Source organism: Hemicordylus capensis, chromosome 7 (genome assembly GCF_027244095.1).
Source record: "Hemicordylus capensis ecotype Gifberg chromosome 7, rHemCap1.1.pri, whole genome shotgun sequence".
Lineage (NCBI taxonomy): Eukaryota > Metazoa > Chordata > Lepidosauria > Squamata > Cordylidae > Hemicordylus > Hemicordylus capensis.
Window position 1 is genome coordinate 10598761 of NC_069663.1, and position 24641 is coordinate 10623401.

At 45.1% G+C, this 24641-nt stretch overlaps 1 protein-coding gene across 3 annotated transcripts in view; it reads left to right on the top strand.

Moving 5' to 3' along the window:
- Window positions 1-1783: 1783 nt before the first annotated feature.
- The window catches only part of CNKSR1 (connector enhancer of kinase suppressor of Ras 1), a 39391-nt gene continuing 16533 nt past the window's right edge, over window positions 1784-24641 (top strand). The window contains exons 1-10 of one of the 3 annotated variants that reach the window (XM_053268761.1): window positions 1784-1863; window positions 5364-5521; window positions 6392-6591; window positions 8805-8889; window positions 11637-11678; window positions 12000-12119; window positions 13518-13577; window positions 14124-14192; window positions 17658-17786; window positions 21067-21155. In XM_053268761.1, coding sequence (XP_053124736.1) covers window positions 5462-5521; window positions 6392-6591; window positions 8805-8889; window positions 11637-11678; window positions 12000-12119; window positions 13518-13577; window positions 14124-14192; window positions 17658-17786; window positions 21067-21155 — 854 coding nt within the window. In that variant the 5' untranslated portion in view covers window positions 1784-1863; window positions 5364-5461. Of the gene's footprint in view, window positions 1864-2016; window positions 2326-5363; window positions 5522-6391; window positions 6592-8804; window positions 8890-11636; window positions 11679-11999; window positions 12120-13517; window positions 13578-14123; window positions 14193-17657; window positions 17787-21066; window positions 21156-24641 lie in introns of those variants that run through there. The other 2 variants (XM_053268759.1, XM_053268760.1) reach the window with 2 other exon arrangements.

Here is a 24641-nt window from a genome sequence, read left to right on the forward strand (position 1 = left end):
TTCATGTTGGCCTGAGGTTGTTTTAAAAGGACCTATACAGTGTTCCTAATTTCCTAAAATATATGCTTTTTATAATTCATAATTATAATTATATAATTTAATTATAATATTATAACATATTTATTATAATATAGAATTTATTATATTTATTATAATATATAATATTATAATATAATTATAAATGATAGACTTTTTTTAGGAAACTAGGAACTTTGTCTTTATTAGGTGGTGCTATCAGTGTACATGATTATTTATAAAATAATAGAAGTAAAAAGTAGTTATTGCCCTGAGGAACCTACAGTCTACATTTTGACAAGCCAATATACTTAGTGATAATACTTTATGCATATAAATTTTCATGACACACACACACACACACACACACACACACACACACACTTATTTAAAATATATCTTACCTTTCCAATTATGCTCAAGGCAGTTACAACAATTAATAATTAAAGCAGTAACATGTTAAAAGATACATAATTTTAAAAGAGACTATAACGCCTTCATTGTTATGAACCCTGCTGCCTATTAAGATCTTCAGGGTAGGTTTGTCTGAGGGTACCACGACTCAGCCTTCTCTATTCTTGCCCCAAAGCTGCCAAATGCACTTCCTGCGGAGATTCAAGCTGCTCCATCGCTGTTGGCTTTTAGGAAACAACTAAAGACACATCTCTTCAGCCAAGCTTTTTAGCTATTTGGTAGTTTTTAAAGGTATTTTAATTTGATCTTTTTATGTGAAAAAAGATCTTTTTATGTGAAACTGTTAAAATTTCTTGGTTTGTTTTATGTGTCAAATAAATAAATAAATGGCAGATTGGAAGATATTACAATTTTTATTTTAATTATTTAAATTTTTTTTTGTTCTGCTTCAATTTAGCATGTATAGAATAGTTACAGAAATATTAATAATATTGATAAATATATATTATCCTTCCATTATTCAAAGGCTGCAATCTTAAACATGCTTGTTAGAGAGAAAGCCCTAATAAAATAACTCCTGACATACATACGATCAGTAGGATATCCTGGAATTTATTGAATGAGAAATGTTATCTTTTCCTAAATAATACAATCTTACTAGGAATGGTGATCTTTCTTTCTTTCTGCACTACTACTATTTGTATACCTCTTTTCAAGAAAGTTTCTCAAAGCAAATCATTTCTCAAATAGAAAGAATAAATAAAATGGTCCCCTGTCCCAAAAGGGCTCACAATCTAACAAGAAACACAAGATAAGAAACCAAGAGAGACATCAGCAAAAGCCCCTGGGAAGGATGCTGTGATGGGTTCAATAGGGGTAGCTGCTCTGGTTAAATAGGGGTAGAGCTGGTCTTGTTGTAGCAAGCATGAGTTACCCCCTTAGCTAAGCAGGGTCTGCCCTGGTTGCATATGAATGGGAGACTACATGCGTGAGCACTGTAATATATTCCCTTTAGGGGCCAGCAACTCTGTAGTTCAGCAACATCTGGAGCCTCCCAGTTTGGGAACCACTGATGAGCATCTAGGTTCCAAGTCCACCCCTACCCTGAATCTCCAAGACAGGGCTGAGAGAGACTCCAGCCTGCAACCTTGGAGAAGCCGCTGTCAGTCTGGGTAGACAACACCGAGCTAGATGGACCAAGGGTCTGACTCAGTATATGGCAGCTTCCTATAAGAAATAATATAAGAAAGCCAGCAAGCACTTGAAAAGGGTGCCTCTTTACGCAATTATATTGTGCATCTTTCCTCAACAGCTAATCAACCCTTATTCTAGTGGAACTGACGTTTTGGAAAGGATTGTCAGTCAAGTTCAGATGAATGCATTTGGCAGCCAAGTTCAGTTCAATCCATACGCTGTACCCTTAAGAAACTCGGAGTAAGTAGAGAAACTGGTTTGTTTTGCATCCTGTTGAAATAAGACAGACCGGGGAGGGGAGGGCCTTCTTCTGAGCAGCCAGAAAGTTGTTAACACTGGTGGGGGGTGGTGAGGGTGCGCTCGTGGGGGCTGATTTGGAAAGGTCCCCTCTTAATCCCCCGCGCCCCCAAAGGGGTTGGGTACAGCGGGACGATTCTTAGTCACTTCCCGGGAATGCAAGGGGGCGGGCACCAGCATTTTGGAGAGGCGGGACTTGCTGCTGAGTGACAGGAGGGTGGGCCAACCAGAAGCCCAGTTGAAAGTTACCTGTTGGAAACTGCAGCAGGTGTGTCTTGGGTTTCACCCGAGATTTTCCTGGTACGGAAATGTGTTCCTCGAAGAGGAGTGTCCAGATAGCGAGGGCTCAGACAATGGAGCCTATCGCGACCTGGAATCCTCAAATGGTGGTGGCTTGGATGAGAGGTGAGGTGAAGGCGGGGGGGGGATGCAAACCTGGGGGTGGGCGGGCACGGGAATCCGTCTGTGGTGGCTGATCCAACACTGGGAATCCAGGCTGCGGCTGGGGGGTGACTGCTGCCGCCTTGGGCCCCACACAGCCCGTCCCTTGAAAGAAGCTAGGAGGAGGGACCGTCAAATCGAAATGGAAAAGGTGCCAAGTGTGGGAAGAGAGAAAGAGAGTCGGCTTGGCCGTGCGTGCCCACAGAAATTGCATGCATTCCTGCACTGGGCAGGGTTTGCAGATTCTCTGGGGACTCAGAGGTGCACCTAGGTCATTTTGGAGCCTGGACCTAAAGGCCTTTGGAGCGCCCCCCCGCCCCCACCCTTGCAAGTTAAGCATCATTCTTTTTTGGCAAGTAGGTTCTTGAGGGCACAATCCACACCACCCATGATAGACTAAAGAGGATTTGGGGGCCCCCAGGGTGTGTGGCAGCCCTGGGCTTTGGCCCCAAAGTCCTGGGGTAAGAGCACCTCTGTGGGGACTATAGCCTGCACAGTGGGGCTGAAAGAGAAGCCACTTCCCCCAAGCTTGGCTGTGATTGCCACAACATGCTTGAGCTTTCCAGATGTGAGCTGGAAGGGGTTAGCAAAGGATTTTACAAGGGTTCGCGAATGTGGGTCCCCAGGTGTCGTTGGATGGCAATTGCCATCATCCTTAGCTGCGGCCATTGGAGGTGGGGATGATGGGATCAGTTTGTGGCACCTGCTCAGATGATGGGGATGATGGGATCAGTTTGTGGCACCTGCTGCTGCCACCTCTCCTCAGCTTTTTGCCTTCTCAATGTAATTGGAACATATCAATCAATCCTTTATTACGGTCTGAGACCAGCATAAAATTGATACAGGTTAAAAACTACATGTTATGTGATGTTGTTATGATGGAGTGATGGTACATCATTTGTACATAACTTGACAAATCTAAAATTAAGGATGATTGCAATTTTAAAAGGCAAGTTAAAATACATATTGGTACATATCATCAAAAGGCTAAAACTAAGAATGACTGCAGTTTTAAATAGATAGAATATACTCGTTAAAACTAAATAAGCTAAAAACCTAAAATTTACTAAAGCTAAAAGAGATAAAATAATGATAATATAATGATATAGTTTCTGTATCAGTTGCCATATACTGAGTCAGACCATTGGTCTATCTAGCTCAGTATTGTCTTCACAGACTGGCAGAGGCTTCTCCAAAGTTGCAGGCAGGAATCTCTCCCAGCCCTATCTTGGGGATGCTGCCACTGCCAAGAATGGAACTTGGAACTTTCTGCTCTTCCCAGAGTGGCTCTATCTCCTGAGGGGAATATCTTACAGTCCTCACATGTTTAGTCTACTATTTATATGGGTGGACCCTGCTTAGCTAAGGGGACAAGTCATGCTTGCTACCACAAGACCAGCTCTTCTCACCTGCTCTGTGAATCAGCAGGTTGGAGGACAAGGAACAGAGATGGAAAACATGAGGGGGAAATGCTGTGGGTGAGTGTGAGGAGGATTTTGCTTACAAAATTTAGCTTGCATCTCCTTAATGCTGGATTTGGGAAGGAGGCAACGTAAGTCTTGGGAACATAGGAAGCTGCCTGTATTGGTCCATCTAGCTCAGTATTGTCCACTCTGACTGGCAGTAGAATATCTTTCCCAGCCCTACCTGGAAATGCCAGGACCAAACCTGGAACTTTTTGCCTGCAAAGCAGATCCTTAGCCCCCAAACTACAGCCCCATCACAAAAGTATTGAATTGTGGCAAGCTGAGCTGATGTTTGAGATCAGTTGCTGTCAGTTTTTATACACCAGACTTGTCTTATCCTTTGTCTCTGTTCTTTTTTACTCCAGCTCTTCCTCTAAGCCTCCATGAAAGTTGGCCTTAAAAAGTGAAATCTGGGGTTTTGAGCTATTGTCAAATCCTATATTTGTGCAAAATTTAATAAGCTCTAGAAAGGGAGTATTTATTTATATATTGTTAATAAGTATATACAAAAAGTTCTCAAAATGGTTTACATAGAAAAAGAAAACAGAAGATGTTTCCCTGTCCCAAAGCGGCTTGCAATCTAAACACATACATGCGCACTTACAAAACAGCCACTGGAAAGACGCTATGCTGAGTTGAATAGAAATAGTTGCTCTCCCCCTGAGAGCTGAAAGCGAAGTAGGGCTAAGAGCAGCGCTACTTTAAAAGATGCCTCTTTGCCTGGTGTGATGTAGTGGTTAGAGTGCTGGACTAGGACTAGGGAGACCCTTGTTCAAGTTAAAATCCCTGTTCAGCCATGAAACTCACTGGGTCACTTCTCTCTCAGCCTAACCTACCTTACAGGGCTGTTGAGGAGATAAATATAACCCTGTACGGTGCTCTGTGGAGGAAGAGTGAGATTTAAACATAGTAACTAGTAGTACTAACTAAAAGATGCCGCTTTGCCCAATTAGCAGAGGCATTCATGCATCATGAATACGGGGTGTGTGTGTGTGCACGTGCGTTTGCACATGTGTACAGCAAATGAGATTCAGGGTCTCTTCGCATATCAGGCTTTGAAGGGATACCAATTTTTTAAAAACCCAACTCAAACTTTGGGTACACCAGAAAGTTTTCATCTTCAGTATTCACCACTGCCAATGCTGCTATTCACTTGGCAAATGCATTTGTCATGTGATGTGTGAACTGGCACCAGGGAGAAAGCAAACACAGGAGGATAAGAATATTCCTTACAAAGGTATAGAACAGGGCAGCAGCAGTTGCTGCTGTAGATTCTTCACCAGGCATAGGGTATTATGGATTCGCACTCTCCCTAATACTTTTTTGCTCAACTTTCTGATCTGGTTTGCACTCTTTGGGTTTCCTTACTTCCCCCACCACCCCCATTCCCAGATATTTTCTCTGTGCTATTAGCATGAGCTTTTTCAAAAGGATAAGCCAGTGGCGAGTGTGAGCAACAGCTTTCAGATGCCACTGGCCAGAAGTCCTGACCGTACAAAGAAGGTCTCCACGGCACATGTCTTCTCTTGTACTTAGGACTGGATCCAGCGTTACAAGATTACCCATTTGAGACATGGGGTCTGACTGGAAAGGGTCTGCTTCACTTGTCCTATCGAGATTTGGAAGATCTGGGCATGAGCCGTATTGGCCATCAAGAGCTGCTTCTGGAAGCTGTGGAACAGCTCTGCGTCTTGGTGAGTGAACTGTCATAAATGCTCATGAGACCTTTGGCTCATTGCTGTAATTGAAGATCTGGGAACTGTCAGAAAAAGTTACTCCTAGAGGTTCTTTAGTAAGCAGGGGCCACACTGTTCTGTCTTTATTGATCATGACATGGGGCCTTAGTAAAGCTATCATCTCACCCCCTCAGGGTCTGGCAATCCTTGTAGATATAATATGTTTATACCTAACATTGCCAGTCATGGTTCCGTTTGATGTCTGAACCCACTCCATGTAGGAGTCAAACTTTAGACATCCAGCTCCAAAATGTGTTGAATTTTCATAATTTTCAAAAACGCTTGTTAGCTTTAAGTGCCACTGTTCTCACGAGTGGGCCCTACGTGCATCTTCATAAATCTTTCCCTGATAGAAGAGGCTTCTTAAAAGAGGCACCTTTTAAAAGTTGTGATTTGCCTGTGATTAGCGGGGAAGAGAGCAACTGGCCCTATTCAACCACCGCACAGCATCCCTCCAGTGGCTGTTGCTGGGGTCTACTTTATGTTTCTTTTTAAATTAGGAGCTTTGGGGAGGACAGGGAGCCATCTTGATTGATTTATTTTTCTATGTAAACCACTTTGAGAACTTCTGTTGAAAAGTGGTATATAAATATTTGTAGTAGTAAAAGACACCCTCTGGTAGATAAACTCGGGGGAACTGAGAAATGGTGTATATTATGGACATCCATGGAATTTAGAATTTGTCTTCTTGGGTCACTGTTCTTAAGTCACGTTTCTTCACTGCTGCAGCTAGTAGGAGTTTTATCTCGATATATATGCTGCCCTGCCCTGAATGGGGCAGGTGATGGTTCTTTCACTGAGGTCGCTTGGCTTTTCCCTTCTCTCTAGAATTATGAGCTAGCGACGTCCAACCTGCGGACACTTACGGAGAAACTGCAGGGTGTCATTCAGACAATCCAGGCTTTCATCCTGAGCCACAGGAAAGTGAGCACCTACAATGGGGAGTCTCTTGAGAAGCCATCTGACCTCCTGGCCCATGTTGTGGAGCTCACTGGAGCAGCCAAACGCCTGTTCTTATGGCTCAACAGGTATTGATGTTGTTTCCTACCAATTCTGGATCTTTTGGGATGATGTGGGGAAGCAGTCATACATGGAAATAATGTGAAGGCATGGAGGGGAACAGTTTAGAACAGGGGTGGTTGGACTGAGGCTCCACATCTGCTGTTAGACTAAAATATCCATCAACTGACACAACTGTGGCTGATATAGAAAACCTGGAAGGGCTTCATGGGTGATCTTGAAAATTTTAGGCTTGGCACGTGGGCCAATTTGAGTAATATTTTCTGACTAGCCCTGTTCCTACATGATTAAGATTTTTTAAAAAATGTTTTAATTTACATTTCTATCCTGCTCTTCCTCCAAGGAGTACAGAGCAGTGTACATGGTTCTGTGTATCACAATAACCCTGTGGGGTAGGTTAGGCTGAGAGAAATGTGACTGGCCCAGAGTCACCCAGTGCAGTTGGCTGAATGGGGATTTGAACTGTGGTGTAGTGGTTAGAGTGCTGCACTAGGACCGGGGAGACCTGAGTTCAAATCCCCATGAGACTTGCTGGGTGACTCTGGGCCAGTCACTTCTCTCTCAGCCTAACCTACTTCACAGGGTTGTTGTGAGGAGAAACATAAGTATGTAGTACACCGCTCTGGGCTACTTGGAGGAAGAGCGGGATATAAAATGTAAAAAATAATAAAAATAAAAATACTCCAACACACATAGGAAACTGCCTTATACCGAGTCAGACCATTGGTCCATCTAGTTCAGTATTGTCTACACAGACTGGCAGCAGCTTCTCCAAGGTTGCAGGCAGGAGTCTCTCTCATCTGTATCTTGGAGATGCCTTTCAGCACCTTCCTATATCACTGCTGCCCAATATAGGAGTTTCCCATATTCTGAGAAACACACCAGTGGGGGTTCGAACTTTGAACCAACAGCCTCCTGCTCTCTAGGCAGGTTGCTTCCCTGCTGCCCCTTTAGCTGGCTCAACTCTGGTACTAGAAGTGAGCAAACTGCTTAAAGAAGTCAGATAAGGTGGGAGAAAGGGCAGGTTTTCCTTCCCTCCCTTGCATACTTCTTTTGGTATAGACACCTCCAGTGTAGGACTCCAGTTCTTGGGGAGGAACTGCCCTTCCCCGCCAGTGCATAACCGACCTCTGAATTGTGGCTGGGGCAGAGGCAGGGGTGGTGGTGAAGAAGAGAGCAGCATCTCTGGAGTGCCACAGGTTGGGAACTCCTGGTCTAATCGAGATTGCCACAGAGTGTCATGCTACAAAAGTGGGGTAGTTCAGACCTCATGCATACAGAACCGAGAGATTCAAAGAGAGTGATGTGCCAATATATTTGGTCACTGACGACATTTTCAGTTGGAAATATATTACATTGCAAATATTATGCAAGGACAAATACGTAGAGTAAGCATGAGAAAACAGTTAGAGTATTATTATTTATTATTATTTTTACATTTTATATCCCGCTCTTCCTCCAAGGAGCCCAGAGCGATGTTCTACATACTTAAGTTTCTCCACAACCCTGTGAAGTAGGTTAGGCTGAGAGAGAAGTGACTGGCCCAGAGTCATCCAGTGAGTTTCATGGCTGAATGGGGTTTGAACTCGGTTCTCCACGGTCCTAGTCCAACACTCTAACAGTACAGTGCAACCTTTATACAGTGTATGAGTGTACACTCATATGCATGTACAACTATTTACACTGTGTTCCATGCACATACAATACTACACTTTCTATCTGTACCTTGCATTTGAGGGGGCCTGTACCCAGATTTGCTTTTTAAAATGTACAGTCGCTCACACCAAAACATGTAAATGTGTACAGACAGCTGTATGCATGTACAACATGATGTCTGAATAGGCAATAGATTAACAGAAACACAATGGGAGACTGGTTAACTTGCATTTCATATATAGAAACGTATTCATTACTCTATATATTCAAATAACCTATTGCACCAAGCTCCCAACTAATAATAGCTTTCTAAATTAAACTAATACATGGAGGATGTTGATGCCTATGAATAGATGTCTTCTAAAGGTATCCCGCTGAATCAATGTGAATTAGTTCCTTGCAATCCCCACTCTGAGGTATGACATTATACTTGGACATAGACACTATCATTGGTAGTGGTCTGCTTTGATTTTGCCCATTTTACTGTAGTGTTGTAGAAGTCTTCTTGTATGATACCTGTATGGCAGAATCTGTAGCACTGGTGCTTATTGATCTCTACTCCTAGGTACCTCTTCTCTCACCTGAATGATTATTCAGCCAGCCGGGACATCATCTGGCTCTGTGGAAATCTGGTGGAGACCATCCAGAAGGTAAAGTTGTTCAGACTATGCCTGTAAGGATAACACCTCAGCTGTGTGGTGTTGCTTTTGCTATCGAGCTGTTTTTCATTATGCCCGTAGTTTTAAGGAACAGAACATTAAAAACTGCCTTATACCGAGTCAGTCCCTGTCAGCCGCTGCTCTTCACCCTCCCTGCTCAATATCCAACATGCGTAGTGCTAATGAGTTCCACTGGCTCCCTCCTCCTTCGAGCGGAGAGAGAGGCAACCATACTTCCCTACGCTGTGTGAGCTGGAGACTAAATGAGAAGCGCATGTGCACTCCAGGGTGCACGTGGGCCTCTCATTTGGTATCTAGCTCCCACAGCACTCGGAACAGGGGCGTAACTATCATAGGGCAAGGGGAGACACTTGTCTGGGGGCCCACTGCCTTGGGGCCCCCCCAGAGGCAAGTCACATGACTGATTCCCCCAACCGCACAACCGCCTGGGCTTTCTTCAGTTGTGTTCATCCTCCGAAATTGATGTGAGTGTTAAGACCTGGAGCTACCAGAACAGCCTGTCTTTCTCTAGTACCATTCAATGACTTGCATTGTCCACAATTTACAAAACCTTAAAAAAATAATTTAAATAATTTAGGATGATGTTCTATTGTGGCACATAGGTTATATAGAATATTGTGTGTGTGTGTGTGTGTGTGTGTATTTTATATATATACAATACAGGAAGATACTGAAAGGCATCATCTCAAACTGTGTGGGAGATGGCAATGGTACACCCCTTCTGTATTCTACCAAAGACAACCACAGGGCTCTGTGGGCGCCAGGAGTCAAAAGCGACTCGACAGCACACTTTACCTTTACACTAGTTTGAGCCACCTAATGGCACAGCGGGGAAGTAACTTGCCTAGGGAACAAGACTTTGCTAGTTCAAATCCCCAATGGTATAACACTTATTGGGCAGCAGCAATACAGGAAGATGCTGAAAGGCATCATCTCAAACTGTGTGGGAGATGGCAATGGTACACCCCTTCTGTATTCTACCAAAGACAACCACAGGGCTCTGTGGGTGCCAGGAGTCAACACCGACTCACCGGCACAAGTTTACTTTACACTAGTTTGACTGTCACGGTTTCCCCCTCAAATGAATCTTGAGCATTATGCTCTGGAATAGATGCTCTGAACTATTTGCTGGCATTAGCTAGTCTGCTGAACTGTAATTCCCAGGGTTTCTTGAAATCTCTTAAATCAGCAGTGTGTAAATGTTTCCCTGGAATTCTATCTGGAATTATTTTTGACAGACCATTGGGATGTAGTATCTTATAACATGGCGAAGTGTTCTGTTCTGGCTAATAAGACTAGGATAAGAAATGTTGAGAAACAAGATATTGGGTTGGATTGAATTAAATTTTAGATTATTATAATGCATGGAGCCCTCAGTTTTATGTAATGGATGAACTCTGGTGGTATGGTTCTGTTTTATGTTTCAACAGTTTATTACTTTATTTGATGAAGTTCACTTTTATGTATAGCTCGCTTTTATGTACAGCTTTTGTACTTTGTGTTTTGCTGGTCGAATGACCGTAACAATAAAGATTTGATTTGAAAAGGTTCCCTAGCAGTCAGCCTGTGTTCTGGGGTCGCTTTGGCCAGCTCTGTTTGTACGAGGGATGGGCAATTAGCTTTAAGTTTAGAGGATGACCCCACATGGAGTAGAGAAGCCATCCATGCTGGGGCTGTGGAGCATGACGCTCTTTGGCTCAGAGTTGGCTGACAGAAGATGAGGAATCGCGTTCTGAACTGGAATGAACTGAGGGAAATGGCATCTAACCAGAAAGGGTGGGAGGGGAAAGAATGCAAAGAGGGAGGTAAACAGAACTGTCAGGGGAGAGTTGAGTGAGTTGTCTTTCGCAGAAATAACCATCCTGTGAGTCACACTTTGGGATCGGGGTCAGGATTGGGTGGTAGAATGTGGGGAAATCTCCATTTTCAGTTACATGTAGCCCAGTGAAAGATGAATTCACATTCAGAGGCAGCAAAGTCTGCTCAGAGAAGCTCCTGCAGGTAGGATTGTTGGTAACCTCTTAAAATGGGGAGTGTGTTTGGAATCTGTGGAATGAGCTTTAGGGACTTAATGATAATGGGCTGGTTGAGAAACTGCTCCCGATCTGGGAGGAAGCACAGGGACGGCATGTGGACCGATGGCTGGGAAAGAGAATGTAAGGCTCTTAATACCAAGATCCTGTAGAAAGCCCCCCAAAAGGGAGCATAACAAAGGTGTCTCATCATGTAATGTTACAGAAACAAGTAAACAAACCATACTTGTCTGTCAAAAGGAAGTTGGAAGGCTCTTTCCTTTGGAAGAAACTTGAGTTGTTTTCTTTTGTCTAGTGCTGTAAATAGAGGTAAAACCCAGGGTGTCTCTGATTCTGGTGATCCTGCTTTTGTGTTGTATGCTTTCTTGTCCATGGCATTTAGAACCAAAAATTATTGGTTGATTTGTAGTCTCTCTTTAAATTATAAATGACCTGGAAAGGAGTGTGTAGCAGATCCTCGATTTGAGAGGTAGAAAGCTTGGACAAGAGAGGGAGGATTTACCAGCAATCTGTGGAAGAAGGGAAAAGAGCTTGCTACTACTCCATAGGGCTGCTTCTGCTCAAGCTTGCTTACTCCATTGGGCAGGTCTTTTACTACAAAAGTTCCAGGATGCTTTCACTGGGGCCGTCTCAAAAATCCTGTGGCCTCAATCAGTTTTGTTTTCTTTGCACTTGTTCTTGTAGGACTGCACAGTGTCGGAGAGAGAGGATCAAATTTTATTAATTGTAAGTATTCTGGTTCATGGGCTTAATGCAAGAGAAGGGAAACCCTTCATGGCTTCCCTTGTGTTCATTGGTTGCTATCTATCTATTTCTGGCGGGTCCCTTTCTTTCTATCTCTCAACACATGAAGATGTAGAAATGGTTAGCCTAGTTTCCGAAGTAGGCTAACTTTGAAGAAAGCCTGTGAGATCACCATCTCTGCGTGTGAATGTCCCTCTAACATTTGCGTTTACAGTCCAATACGAACCAAATTCACAGCGCATGGGAGGGTTATTTCCATTTGGCTTATTTCAAGAATAAGCTTTTCCTCTCTGTGCCCTGCAGGGCAAACACATCTCGGGGATCTGTGAGCACATCTTGAACTACAGTCCATCCGACCTCCTGAATCAAACGGCTGTCTTGGAGACAGTGGAGCTTTTGCCAGCGGGCCCCGAAGACAGTTTGGTGAGTCGGTCTCTCTTTGCAAGGTCATACGGCCATAGTGGAGAAATAGCTGGATGCAAAGCTCTCTAGCAGAAGGTTGGGGCTCTAAATGCTGATCCAAGCCTTAGCTATTCAGCATATTCCAGAGTAACACTTCCTGTTCTCCCACTCCTGGGACTTTTACACACAGCAAGTTTACTGAGAGTTTACTATGGAGAGGAGAGCTGGTCTTGTGGTAGCAAGCATGACTTGTCCCCATAGCTAAGCAGGGTCTGCCCTGGTTGCATATGAACGGAATACTTGATGTGTGAGCACTGCAAGATATTCCCCTCAGGGGATGAAGCCGCTCTGGGAAGAGCAGAAGGTTCCAAGTTCCCTCCCTGGCTTCTCCAAGATAGGGCTGAGAGAGATTCCTGCATTCCTGCCTGCAACCTTAGAGAAGCCACTGCCAGTCTGTGAAGACAATACTGAGCTAGATAGACCAAGGGTCTGACTCAGTATATGGCAGTTTCCTATGTTTCCTATGTGAACACACACCTTCCATTCTGCAGGAGATGAGAGTGAAAGGGCTTGAAAAGCCCCATGTGAAAAACTTCCTGGCAAAGAAAAGGGCTCTTATTTATCTTGCACCATCCAAGTGTTGTACACATATATATGGTGTGTAATGCAAGTAAAAAGAACAGAACTCTGCCCCAAGGAGCTTACAAATGAAATTTTAACAGCAGGGGAAAAGAACTCGGGCTAGGAAGAGGAATAAATGATACATTCCCAGGGTTGTATGTTTGTTCTCAAACAAAGTTAAAACACAGACTAAACAAATATAGGAAGTCTTCCAAAAGTTTGTAAGTCAGCTGTTCATAACTTGGAATGCGTATCGTTCCCAAGGGCAACGACTTGTTTGTATGTGCAGGTTGGCATTTGTAAATCGGGAACTTCCTTAATATATTATGTTAAGGAGTTTTGTATGGATAGATGTTTGTAAGTCAGAAATTTGTAACTTGGAGGGTCTCTGTATATGCATAATAACCCTGTTCACACATTATATTGTGCCTGCATTTAGTTGTCTGTACAAAGGTTCATGTGTTTGTGTGAATGACTGTACCTGCATTCATTTCAAAGGTGAACCTGGGTACAGGCCCCCTAAAATGCAGGATACAGATAGGAAGTTTGCTGGTTTAACTCTATTCAAAATAACATGAGAATAACTATATGTACGTACAGATCTGTACCTGTGTACACTGTACACAAATTGTTCAAGTGTTGAACATAATGTGTGAATAGGGTTAGTATCTCAATTTATGCCTATTGTGGAATTGGGAGTTCCAAAGCATTGGCACTGATCCTGTTGTTAGGAGCCAGTGGACTTTAGAACATCATTTTTGTTTTGATTACAATATCTCCTAAACTGCTTCTCTTCAGGGCATTGAAATAAAATCCTCTCCCTCCTGTCTCCATTTCATATCAGGAACGGCCCCAGAGGTGAGTCAAGAACGGGTGTGTGCTGAAGCAGGAGGTTATTTCTGGCTATGGCTCTTTCCCGTGGCCAGGAAGGTGACATTAGCAGGCGCCCTAAAATATCCCACTCCGTGACTTAAGGTCTCTGAAATGACTCTGTGAGGGGAGCACGGCAACTCAGCTAAGGACAGGGATCTCCTCTTTCTTCTTCAGACTAGACCAGGCAGAGTGCGACCACCTGGTTTTTCCTTTCCTCCCCCTCTGCCACCCCCAGAGAGACTCTGCGTCATGCTAAGCTCGGGCAGGATTTTTTCAGCCCCTCAGCACAGCCGGTTCCTTCATTCCTTTGCATCCTTTATTCACCAAGAATTGCACGAAAGGTCAGAGCCTGAAGTTAATGCTTAATCCCCTCTGCGGCAACCCCCCCCCCGCCCCATCTTGACTTTCACTGTCCAGAAATCTTCTTACTCAGATTCTGCTCACGGGGAGGCAGATTTCCCACGTTGCCGCCTCCTCCCTCCTAAGCAGGGCAATCCTGACCCTAATATTGACCTGTTTTTTTCTCTTCAGTCCCCAGTGGAGCACCGCGACAGGGTCCTGCCTGGAGATGAGATCGTGCAAGTGAACAACCAGGTGGTGGTAAGCCCGGGTCTCTTGTTTGCTTCTTGGCTATGGTGGATTATGTAGCGGAGAGTCCACCCCAGCCAAACTCGGGGCCTCTGCTCTGTTGAAACTGCCGAGCTTCCTTGCGCAAGAGCTGCTTGTTCTCCCTTGCATGAGACGGCTCTTAAAATTCCATTTCTCTCCTGCATGCAGCATGGTAGGGTAGGCTTTCCTTGTTTGCTGGAGAAACCGGCAAACACAATTTAAAACACCAGTCACTTTTCCCCGGTGTGACGAGCAGAATGGGCATTCTCCCTCTGTTGTGGCACGTCCTGGATGTGATAGGCGTAGGAAGGAATTTGCTTTTGTGTGTTTATCGATCTGAATATTGGAACATGGTTTGGCATAATGACATCCCTCTTCTCTCCAACTCTTGTTTGGGTTAGTTTTTGAACCTGGTCTGAACTCCAGAAACTAGTGGCTTAGCATCTGAAAATGTCAAGTCGTAACAGCATGCCTCTGAGCATGGGCAAAGTCCACATTCTTCACAACTGTTGTGGAGGGTGCAGCTTCCAAGGACTTTTGACCCCTGTACTCCTGTTCTCAACAGCATCCAAAGCCTGCTTGACCTTTTCCCCGCGCCCTCTGGCTTCTAATCTGAGGGTGGTGGCCAATTCCCCCCCCCCGACCCTGTGAGGTTGGCTAGGTTGTGAGAGAGTGACCTCTAGTGAAGGTCCATCGAGGAAAGGTGGCCGAGTGTATATCTGAAGCCTGTTTCCCCTGGTCCTAGTCTAACACTGCCATTTTTACATGAACCAGCTGGAGTGGTTAGTACTATCTGGAGGTGGGGAGGGGGGATGAATGCTCCTTGTGGCTTTTGACAAAGTCTGCAACCCTAGAGATGGAAAAGTGGTCATAGCTCTGCTTTCAGTCTGTTATGCTTTTCTTGTCCTGGCCATTGGTTCTACAACGGCCAAATCTGCTGTGGTGTTTTAGAAGCTTTTAAACACACAAAAACTACTGTAAAGTTTTATCCGTGTCGGAGGAATGGAAATGGGCAGGAATGTCCTCCAAAGATTGTTCCATGGAGCAACTACAACAGTTTGTTCGTTGTGATCCTAACCTTCCCTCCTGTACAAAAATGCCTGCCATTTGTACCCTAACCTTTTGGGGGTAGGCATAAAGAGAACACACAGAAGCTGTAGTGAAACAATGCTATCATCTTTTTAGATTTTGAGCCCTTTGGGGACAGGGTTCCATCTTATTCGTTTGTTGTTTCTCTGTATAAACCATCCTGAGCCATGAGCATTCATCCCCTGAAATGGTACTGATAGCCAAAATTTGAGGGCCTAGCTCATGGATTATAACGACTAGACTATACCATGCTAACTCAACTGAGTCCTACATATAGGATTGTTGTTTGTTTGGAGTAACTTCATAGGCAAGGCCAATACAGATAACTTTCCTCTGGAATGTTCGAGGACAAATTGTTATAGAGTGAAATATACTGAAAAGAAGGCATTGCCTTACATGCAGAATCGGATTCCAGGTTCATCTAGCCAGTACTAGGGGTGTGCACAAACCAGAACTTGCGGTTCGGTTCGAATCTGAACCGAACTGCGTGCTGCCAAACCAGTTCAGTCAAACTGACTGGCCTGTCTGGTCCATTAGCATGGTGTAGTGGTTAGCATGGTTAGTGCTAGTGGTTAGTGGTAGTGGTTAGCATGGAGCCAGCATGATGTAGTGGTTAGAGTGCTGGACTAGGACCAGGGAGACCCGAGTTCAAATCCCCATTCAGCCATAAAACCAGCTGGGTGACTCTGGGCCAGTCACTTCGCTCTCAGCCTAACCTACTTCACAGGGTTGTTGTGAAAGAGAAACACAAGTATGTAGTACTTGTGTTTCTCTTTCACAACAACCCTGTGAAGTAGGTTAGGCTGAGAGTGAAGTGACTGGCCCAGAGTCAGCTAGTTCGAATGTAATAGCCACATGATCTTTTATTTTATTGTATCTGTTTTATATCCTGTGCTGGTCTTTGACCATAATAAAGATGATTGATTGATACTTGTCAAGTGGGAATCTGGTGAAGATTCCGCCTTACAAGTAAATGAGTGGGGAAATCTACAAAGGTATGGTGGGGGCAGGCGTATATGTTATCTAGTGCATTTGGCTTTAAGGGGAAGGGAATATTTATAAAACTCTAAAGACTTAAAATATAAAGATAACCAGTTCCATAACAGCATTGTTCGGACACTCTAGTCTAGCCACTTCTCAGATTCCTTTGAACAAACCTGTGGTTCCTCCTGCCACATAATCAACAACATCTGGAATCCCTGTTGAAGGGAACACTGGTGAACCGGGATAGGGCCTTCCAGGTGTGGAGCCAGCCAAACGGCGGCCTGAGTCTGGCCCCGCCCAGCAGCCCCTCCTAATGACATTCTGTGCGTGTGACCTCATGCGCATGGGCTGAGCCCCAGGAGAACTCCCCCCCCCACCCATGCCCGGACTATGGAGAGCCCCAAGTGAGTGCTTTCCTGTCCTTTTCAGGCAGCAAGCACTGCCTAAAATAACAGGGCTCATTCGGGGCTCTCCGTAGCCTGGGCGGGGTGGGGGAGTTTGCCTGGGGCTCTTCTAGAGCCCGAGCCACGTCCCCCTGTGGGCTTCAGCGGCCCTTTCCATTGGCGGCCCAGGTTCTTTGAACCCATTTGCACAATGGTGGCTCCGCCCCTGGGACCTTCTCTGTTGTGGCACCCTGGTTGTGGAATGTCCCCTCTACCCCTTGCTCAATGGTCACTACAGCTCTGTTCCAGGGTTTCAGACAAGAATTTTCCTCAGCTGTGCATTGAACCTGGGATCTTCTGCATGCTAAGTATAGAATCCAGAGGAAAGAGTTGTGGTATGCAAGGACAAGGCAGTGGAGTAGAATCAGGAATGTTAATAATAGTTTACTGAAATATTATTTCCCGCTCTTCCTCCAAGGAGCCCCGAGTGGTGTACTACATACCTAGGTTTCTCCTCACAACAACCCTGTGAAGTTGGTTAGGCTGAGAGAGAAGTGACTGGCCCAGAGTCACCCAGCAAGTGTCATGTCTGAATGGGGATTTGAACTCAGGTCTCCCCGGTCCTAGTCCAGCACTCTAGCCATTACGCCACGCTGGCTCTACATAATAGATATTATGTACAGAGAGGCCAGTGCAGACTACTTTTTCTGTGTTCTTGCTGCTGGCTTGTTAGCCCCGCCTCTGCTTCAGGACTGGAATAAAAGTAACTAACGCACCATTCAAAAGCTGGGCTGCATCAAGAAACAGATTAACCAAAAACACCACCCTAAGCAGATGTTCTACCACTGAGACCTACTCCAACCCTCATTCCCTCCAAAAGCCCATCCTGTCTGCAGTTCTGCAGCAGCTACCTTTTGACACAGCAAACCAGGACTAAAACCTAACCTGTACCAAATGTCACAATCGCCACTGTGCTTCTTTCCCCCCTCCAACCATGCAGATAGGCTGGACTCGGATGAATCTGGTGAAGAAGCTTCTTGAGACGCCAAGTCGGGTGATTTTGGTGCTGAAGAAAATCCCATTCAGTTTTTCAGGGTCGCCCAGTTCCCCCGGATCTCCTCAGCAACAGGTAAGCAAAGCCTAGAGTGCTCCAGAATTTGGAACATCCGAAGCTGCCTTATGCCAACCCAGGCCACTGGTTCTTCTAGCTCAGTGTGGTCCACTGTGGCTGTCCAAAGCCTCGGACAGAAGTCTTGTCTTTCCCAACTCTGTCTGAGATCTTTTTATCTTTAGATGCCAGGGACTAGAACCTTGGGCCTTTTGCTTGCAGGTACTCTCACTGAGCACCAGAGGTTTACCTTTGAAAGGTCTCGAAGACGGAAGTAAAGGGCAGATCTCATTCTGTTACTGGGAAGAAGTTTGGGCTTTGAGAAGGGATTTGTGGCTGGCAGTTCTGTGCATACAAGGGCCTTTTAGATTAGGAAAAGACCAAGGAGGACACAACTGAGGCTTATAAAACCATGCATGGCATGGAGAAAATGGATCGAGAGAACTAATCTAATGGGAGAGGGAATAAAAAATAATTGGGATCACTTGGTGAAATTGACCTGCAGTAAACTCAGAACAGACAAGAGAGTATCTCTTGACATAGTGCATCATTTGTGGAATTCACGGCTCAAAGATGCTGTGATGACCAAAGGAATTAGATGACAAGGTAGCTCAAATGCAAGTTGTGGGGGACAGTCAATGGGGGAGAATTTTCTTTTGTTCTGCTTGTAGGATTCTTCCTGGAAGCATCTGGTTGCTCGTTGTAGAAAACAGGATACTGGATTAGATGGGTTTTTCGTGCAAAATCTGGTACTGGCTGTAGAATTGAGTATCTTAAGAACGATACGATCTGCCTGTCTGTCAAGGCAAATGTGGGACTGAAAGTAAGTGGACAGGTTAAGTTGCCGAAATGCAGTAGGGAGCAGACCTTCCCATAAAAAGGGTCTCAATGCACTACATTTTGCTCATTGCCCTTCCCTAGAATTAATTATTTTTATAATAGCAAGTTATGGATGTATTGGGTTAATTAATCTTGTTTTTAAATTTTGCTGTAAACCGCCTTGGGATTGTTTTAATGAAAGGCGGTATATAAATTTAACAATTAAAAAAAATAAAAAATAAAAATTAGTCTTATACAGCATGCAAGCTTTTCTTGGTGAAACGGTTGTTTAAGGGCTGAGTCTCTGTTTTTAAGTTTCCTGGAGAAGGGAACTTCCAGGGTGAGTATCTGGGACTAAAAATGCCCCCTTGGGTCCTTGCTCCCTGGATATTTAGTGCACATATGAATCTTCATCCGTATGCAGACTTTTACTGATTGGCTAGATTTCTATTGAGTAGCTGATTGGCTAGATTCCAGCTGTTTTCCTATGAACTGAAAGAAAGAAAAAGAATGTTACTGGGTCAGACTGAAGGTCCATCCTGTTCAGTATCCATCCAGATGTTTCAAGGAAGTCCACAAGCATGCAGGAAGATAACAGGCCCCTCCTGCTGTTTGCCCCTCCAGTAACTAGTATCCAGAGGCATAATGCCTCTGAACATGGAGGTTCTATTAGCTATCATTAGGCACACACTTGCAATCAAACGATGCCTTTCACTTCTAATATAGATCAGCCTAAGACAAATTGGTCCATTTTTACTCTTTTTTTAAAATCTCAAAGGAAGCAGATGCCTTTCTTGCTGAACTCTTAGAGCTTGCATGTCTTATCTGTTGTTAACTATCTTATTTATTTTCATATAGACTGCTTTGAGAGCTTTTGTTGAAAAGCAGTGTAGTAGTTATAGTTATCACAGGGGTTCCCAACCTGTGGCACTCCAGATGTTGCTGAACTACAACTCCCATAATCCCAAGCCACAATAAATTGTAGCTGGGAATGATGGGAGTTGTAGTTCAGCAACATCTGGAGTGCCATAGGTAGGGAACCCTGTCTTATCTTATTTTATTATTATTATTTCTTGTTTACACAGTCAGACAGGTGTTATTGACTGGCTTGTTTTATCCAGACATGGAGTCTTTCCCAAGGACCTGGGATGGCTGAATTTTATCATCAATACTGTTGGTTATTATAGATATCGTCGCAAAATATAGGCTGTTCCCAGTAAAGTGGCTTTTAGTAATTGGCTGATGGTGATTTCTGTGGCCCCTATGGTGTTGAGGTGCTCTTCAAGTTGTTTTGGAATTGCACCTAGAGTGCCAATTACCACTGGGATTATTTTTTTATTTTATTTGGTCTTTTCCTGCCACAGCCTTTCAATTTCAGTTTGTAGATCTTTGTATTTTGTGATTTTTTTCTATTTCTTTTTCTTCTATTCTGCTGTCCCCTGGTATTGCTATGTCGATTATTTTAACTTGTTTTTCTTTCTTCTCGACTACAGTTAAAATTTTATTATTATTATTATTATTATTACATTTATATCCTGCTCTTTCCTCCAAGGAGCCCAGAGCAGTGTACTACATACTTAGGTTTCTCCTCACAACAACCCTGTGAAGTAGGTTAGGCTGAGCGAGAAGTGACTGGCCCAGAGTCACCCAGCAAGTATCATGGCTGAATGGGGATTTGAACTCGGGTCTCCCCCATCCTAGTCCAGCACTCTAACTACTACACCACGCTGGCTCTATTATATTATATCCCATTTGTCCTTCATTTAAGGAACTTGAAATAGCATACATGGGTTTATCCCATTTTGTCCTCACAACAACCCTGTAAGGTGGGTTGGGCTGAAGTCATGTGATCAAGGTATCCTATTGAACATTTTGGTTGGACTTGTGTTTCCCTAGTCCATGTCTGACACTCTGTCCCCTATACCAAAATGCTTCATGGGAAATTTTGATGTTGGTTATAAAGAGCACAAGCTTGTTTTCCACAGCAAATTTTCTTCTCTAAAATGTACAGGTGTAGTGGGCAGGAAAAGTGTGGACTCTTGTGAACTTTGAAGGGGGGGAACTGCATTTTGAACCTGCTTCCCTCATAACCCATGCTGGGCACAAGCTATTTGCACTGCCCTTCTCTTTCCTGGTTCCCCGCGCCCCCCCCCCCCATTAGCTTACATTAGAGTGTGAGCTTTGTCTTTGATTTCTAGGGGTAATCCTACCATTCGGGAGAATGAGGTTTTTAGGCAGTGTAGGAGATGGGAAGAATAGCAGTCAGCACTCCTCACTGCTCCCAAATCTCCGGGTCTGTAATTATGACTAATCTTGTTCTGCCACACCCTTCTCCTGTGTCGGGGATTTTGGGACTCTCCTAGGGTTTCATTTCTGATTCAACAGATGGCTGAAAGTGTGATCTCAATAATCATGCCACAGTGATGCATTGCTACTTATCTGTGGCGTAGCGGACACTCCTTTTTGTCTGTTTGCTTCATAGGATCCAGACTGTTCCTTGGATGCTGCTGAATCTCTGCACTCAAGGAATGATGATGAGTCCCCGACGAGTTCTGCTTCCCTGTCTTTCAGGTTGGGAATCCAGCATCTGTTTGGGCATTTGTGTTTTCGGCCTCCTGGCAGCTGGCAGCTGTCTAGCTGCCTATGCTGTGGAGGATTTTTCCATTCCCACCCTCGGCATGGCAGGTTTGGGGAATGGTTTGGGGTCAGTGAAATAGCCACAACTTATCCCTGGCAGGGTGAGGTGCAGGAGTTGTTTCAGGGCTGGCCCTTCAATGAGGTCCAACAGGGCACTGCTTCAGGTGGCAGATTATCAGGGTGGAGGCATGTCCTCCTCTCTTTGCTGCTGCCACCACTGGAGCAGTTCTTTGCCAAGCAGAGCTGGGCTACCTCTCAGCAAAGAACCATTGCAAGTTTTCCTCTTCCTCCTGAGTTGTTGCTGGCTATGAAAAGGCCGGGGGTTGGGGAAAGGAAGAGGAAGAGATGCTCTCAGTGGTGTAGGGAGGATGCCGGTGTCCCCTGTCCAGCCTGCTGCTGGCGGCCCCCACCTCCACACACCCCTGCGTCTGATGTCACATGCAGGGGGCATGGACTCCTTAGCAAAGAGCCACGCGGCTCCATTTTTGAGAAGTTTCAGCCAGCGCTGGGCTCACAGCCTGCCCGAGAACATCTCTAACTTCCTTCACAAACAGGGAGAGGCCATCTCGGCCACACTGCAAACGTGGCGCTGGCTGAATTTTACTTCCAAACGGGGTGCATGGCCCCATTTGCTAATGGGGCCATGCCTCCTGTGTCTGACGTCTGATGCAGGGGGCATGGTGGGGCGCCAGGTGCGGCCCCTGGGGCGTGGCAGCCCGGGTTCTTTGAACCTCCTCGTGCAATGGTGCCACTCACCCCTGCACTAGAGCCATCTCTTCACAACTCTCCTCTCCATACTTCCTCTTCTACTCCTTCCCCCTTTCTCCTTTCCATAAATGCCTAATCGGATGGTGGTGGCAAGAAACACCAAGACTAGGATGAGGGCAGTGGGTGAGGAGGTGGTAGTCGGCGGGGGGTGGGGGGGAACCTTGGAGTGCACTGGAGTGCAAGAGAGGAGAAAAATCTGAAAATCTTAGGCCTCTCAGGAAGGCCCACAACATAAAACATGGAGCGGGGGAGGGAAGTGTGGTGGTTCACAAAGAACACGTCAGCACATACAAATAGTTTTTTAGTGATGAATTGACTGGAACAATTCTGACACATATTCTGTATTAGGAAGGGGAGGAGAGAGATTGTGGGTCTCCAGTGGACCATTGGCCACTCTCCAGTAGACCATCTAGTGCATACGGATTGCTGCGGAGATTCTTGCAAGCATGTCTAGGCTTCCTGAATCTTGGGCTGAGCCAACAAGACAACGATGTCTTGCCTGGTTCTGAATAGGCACTCAGCACTTCTGCTTACAACCAATGTGGTACACCTTAGATGTTCTGCTGATTAAGCACACTCTCTTGCCTTGTCAATTTTACACTAGTTGACCTAGTGTAAAACTTCACACTAGGCACCCTGAGGTCTTGTTCCATTGCTGGGGTTGATTTGGGTGGGACATGCCCTGTTGGGGAAGAGAGAAGGTTTCACCATCATGCCATGCAAGAGTCTTCCTCCAAACTGCAAAATATTTTAGTGCACGAATTTGTGTGCACATCCAATTGATCTTTTGTAGAAGCTAAAGCGGGGCTGCTCAACTTTAGCCCTCCAGTTGTGTTTGAACTACAGCTCCCATAATGCCCAGCCACAGTGGCCAATAGCCAGGGATTGTGGGAGTTGTAGGCCAGCATCTGCAGGAGAGCCAAAGTTGAGCAGCCCTGTGCCAGATGCAAAGAAGCTTGCATGGTCTACTTCATTTTTCCACTAGAGTCCCCATGGTCAACTAGTGTAAAATTGACAAGGCAAGAGAGTGTGCTTAATCGGCCAAACATCCGCTAGTATGTGTTGACATGTTGTTTGTGAACCACCACACTTCCCTCTCCCGCTCCCTGTTTTATGTTGTGGGCCTGCCTGGGAGGCCTAGGATTTTCAGATTTTTCTCCTCTCTTGCACTCCAATGCAGTTGTACTGAATACACTTTGTCTGGAAGTGTCTTGGCTAAAAAAGATTATCTGTGGCACAGAGAGTGTGCAAACCTAGTGATGCCCAATCGCTTCCTAGCTATGTTTAGCCCCTTTGCCCCTTGAATTCAGGACAACTGCAGTGCTTGGAGTGCTGAAAGAGTTGTTTAGGTCTTCTCACTCCTTGCACTGAAAAAGGCAGTCGGTCTTGTGTTTTCACTGATCTCCAAGTGCATATAAACTCCATGAGTTCATGGCTTGTTACTATAGGATGTGTGCAGACACTGCAGTTTTCTGTATCCCTGTGTTAGCAGAATAGTGTGCAACCAAAGACACATTCACACCTTGTGTTCAACACTCATATGATGGTACAGATCCGTACGCAGGTACAGATATTGACACATTATGTTGAATTCAAGTACCACAGTTTACTTTCTGTCTGTATCCTGCATTTGAGGAAACTGTACCCAAGGTCACTTTTAACATGGGTATACATGGGTGTCTGGTGGAGGCAAGAGGGGGCAATCCCCCCCCCGAAATTGAGCCAATCTCTTTGAATTCAATGGGGTTTATTCAATGGGGTAAGTGGGTATAAAATTGCAGTCTTCCCGACTCCTGGGAAAAGTCCTGCGGATGCCCCGGGATACAGTTATTCACAAAAAAAATGTACAAGCATACAGACATCTGAATGCATTGTGTGTGAATAAGTATAGCACTGTGTCTGAACAAGGCTCAAATGCTGTTGGAAAAGGCTGGAGAGCTGGTCTTGTGGTAGCAAGCATGACTTGTCCCCTTAGCTAAGCAGGGTCCCCCCTGGTTGCATTTGAATGGGAGGCTACATGTGAGCACTGTAAGATATTCTCCTTAGGGGATGGAGCCACTCTGGGAAGAGCATCTTGGTTCCAAGTTCCCTCCCTGGCATCTCCAAGATAAGGCTGAGAGATTCCTGCCTGCAACCTTGGAGAAGCTACTGTCAGTCTGTGTAGACAATACTGAGCTAGATGGACCAATGGTCTGACTCAACATATGGCAGCTTCCTATGTTCCCTCTCCCTGAAAGTGGTGAACTGGCTCTGTTGGAGTACACAACCTGTAATGTTCCCATCGGGGGACCAGTAGCGGTTCATCCCACTCTCTAAATAAGCACATAGCCTAGTATTGAATCAGACCATTGGACCATCCAGCTCAGTATTGTCTAATTGGTGGCTCTCCAGGGGTCTTTCCCAGCCCTACCTGGAGATGGCAGGGATTGAACTTGGGACCTTCAGCATACAAAGCAGATGCTCTGTCACTGACCCCAAAGTGTGGACCTTAGTCACTAAGTGGCATCATGGGGGTCCTGTCCTTTCACATCCAGAGTTGCACCACAACTAGACATTGAATATGGGGACGGAGCAACATAGTCACTTGAATTAGTTGCTGTAACAAAATAGGAATGCATACAGAGGCTGATGATGTCACGCTCTACTCAGACT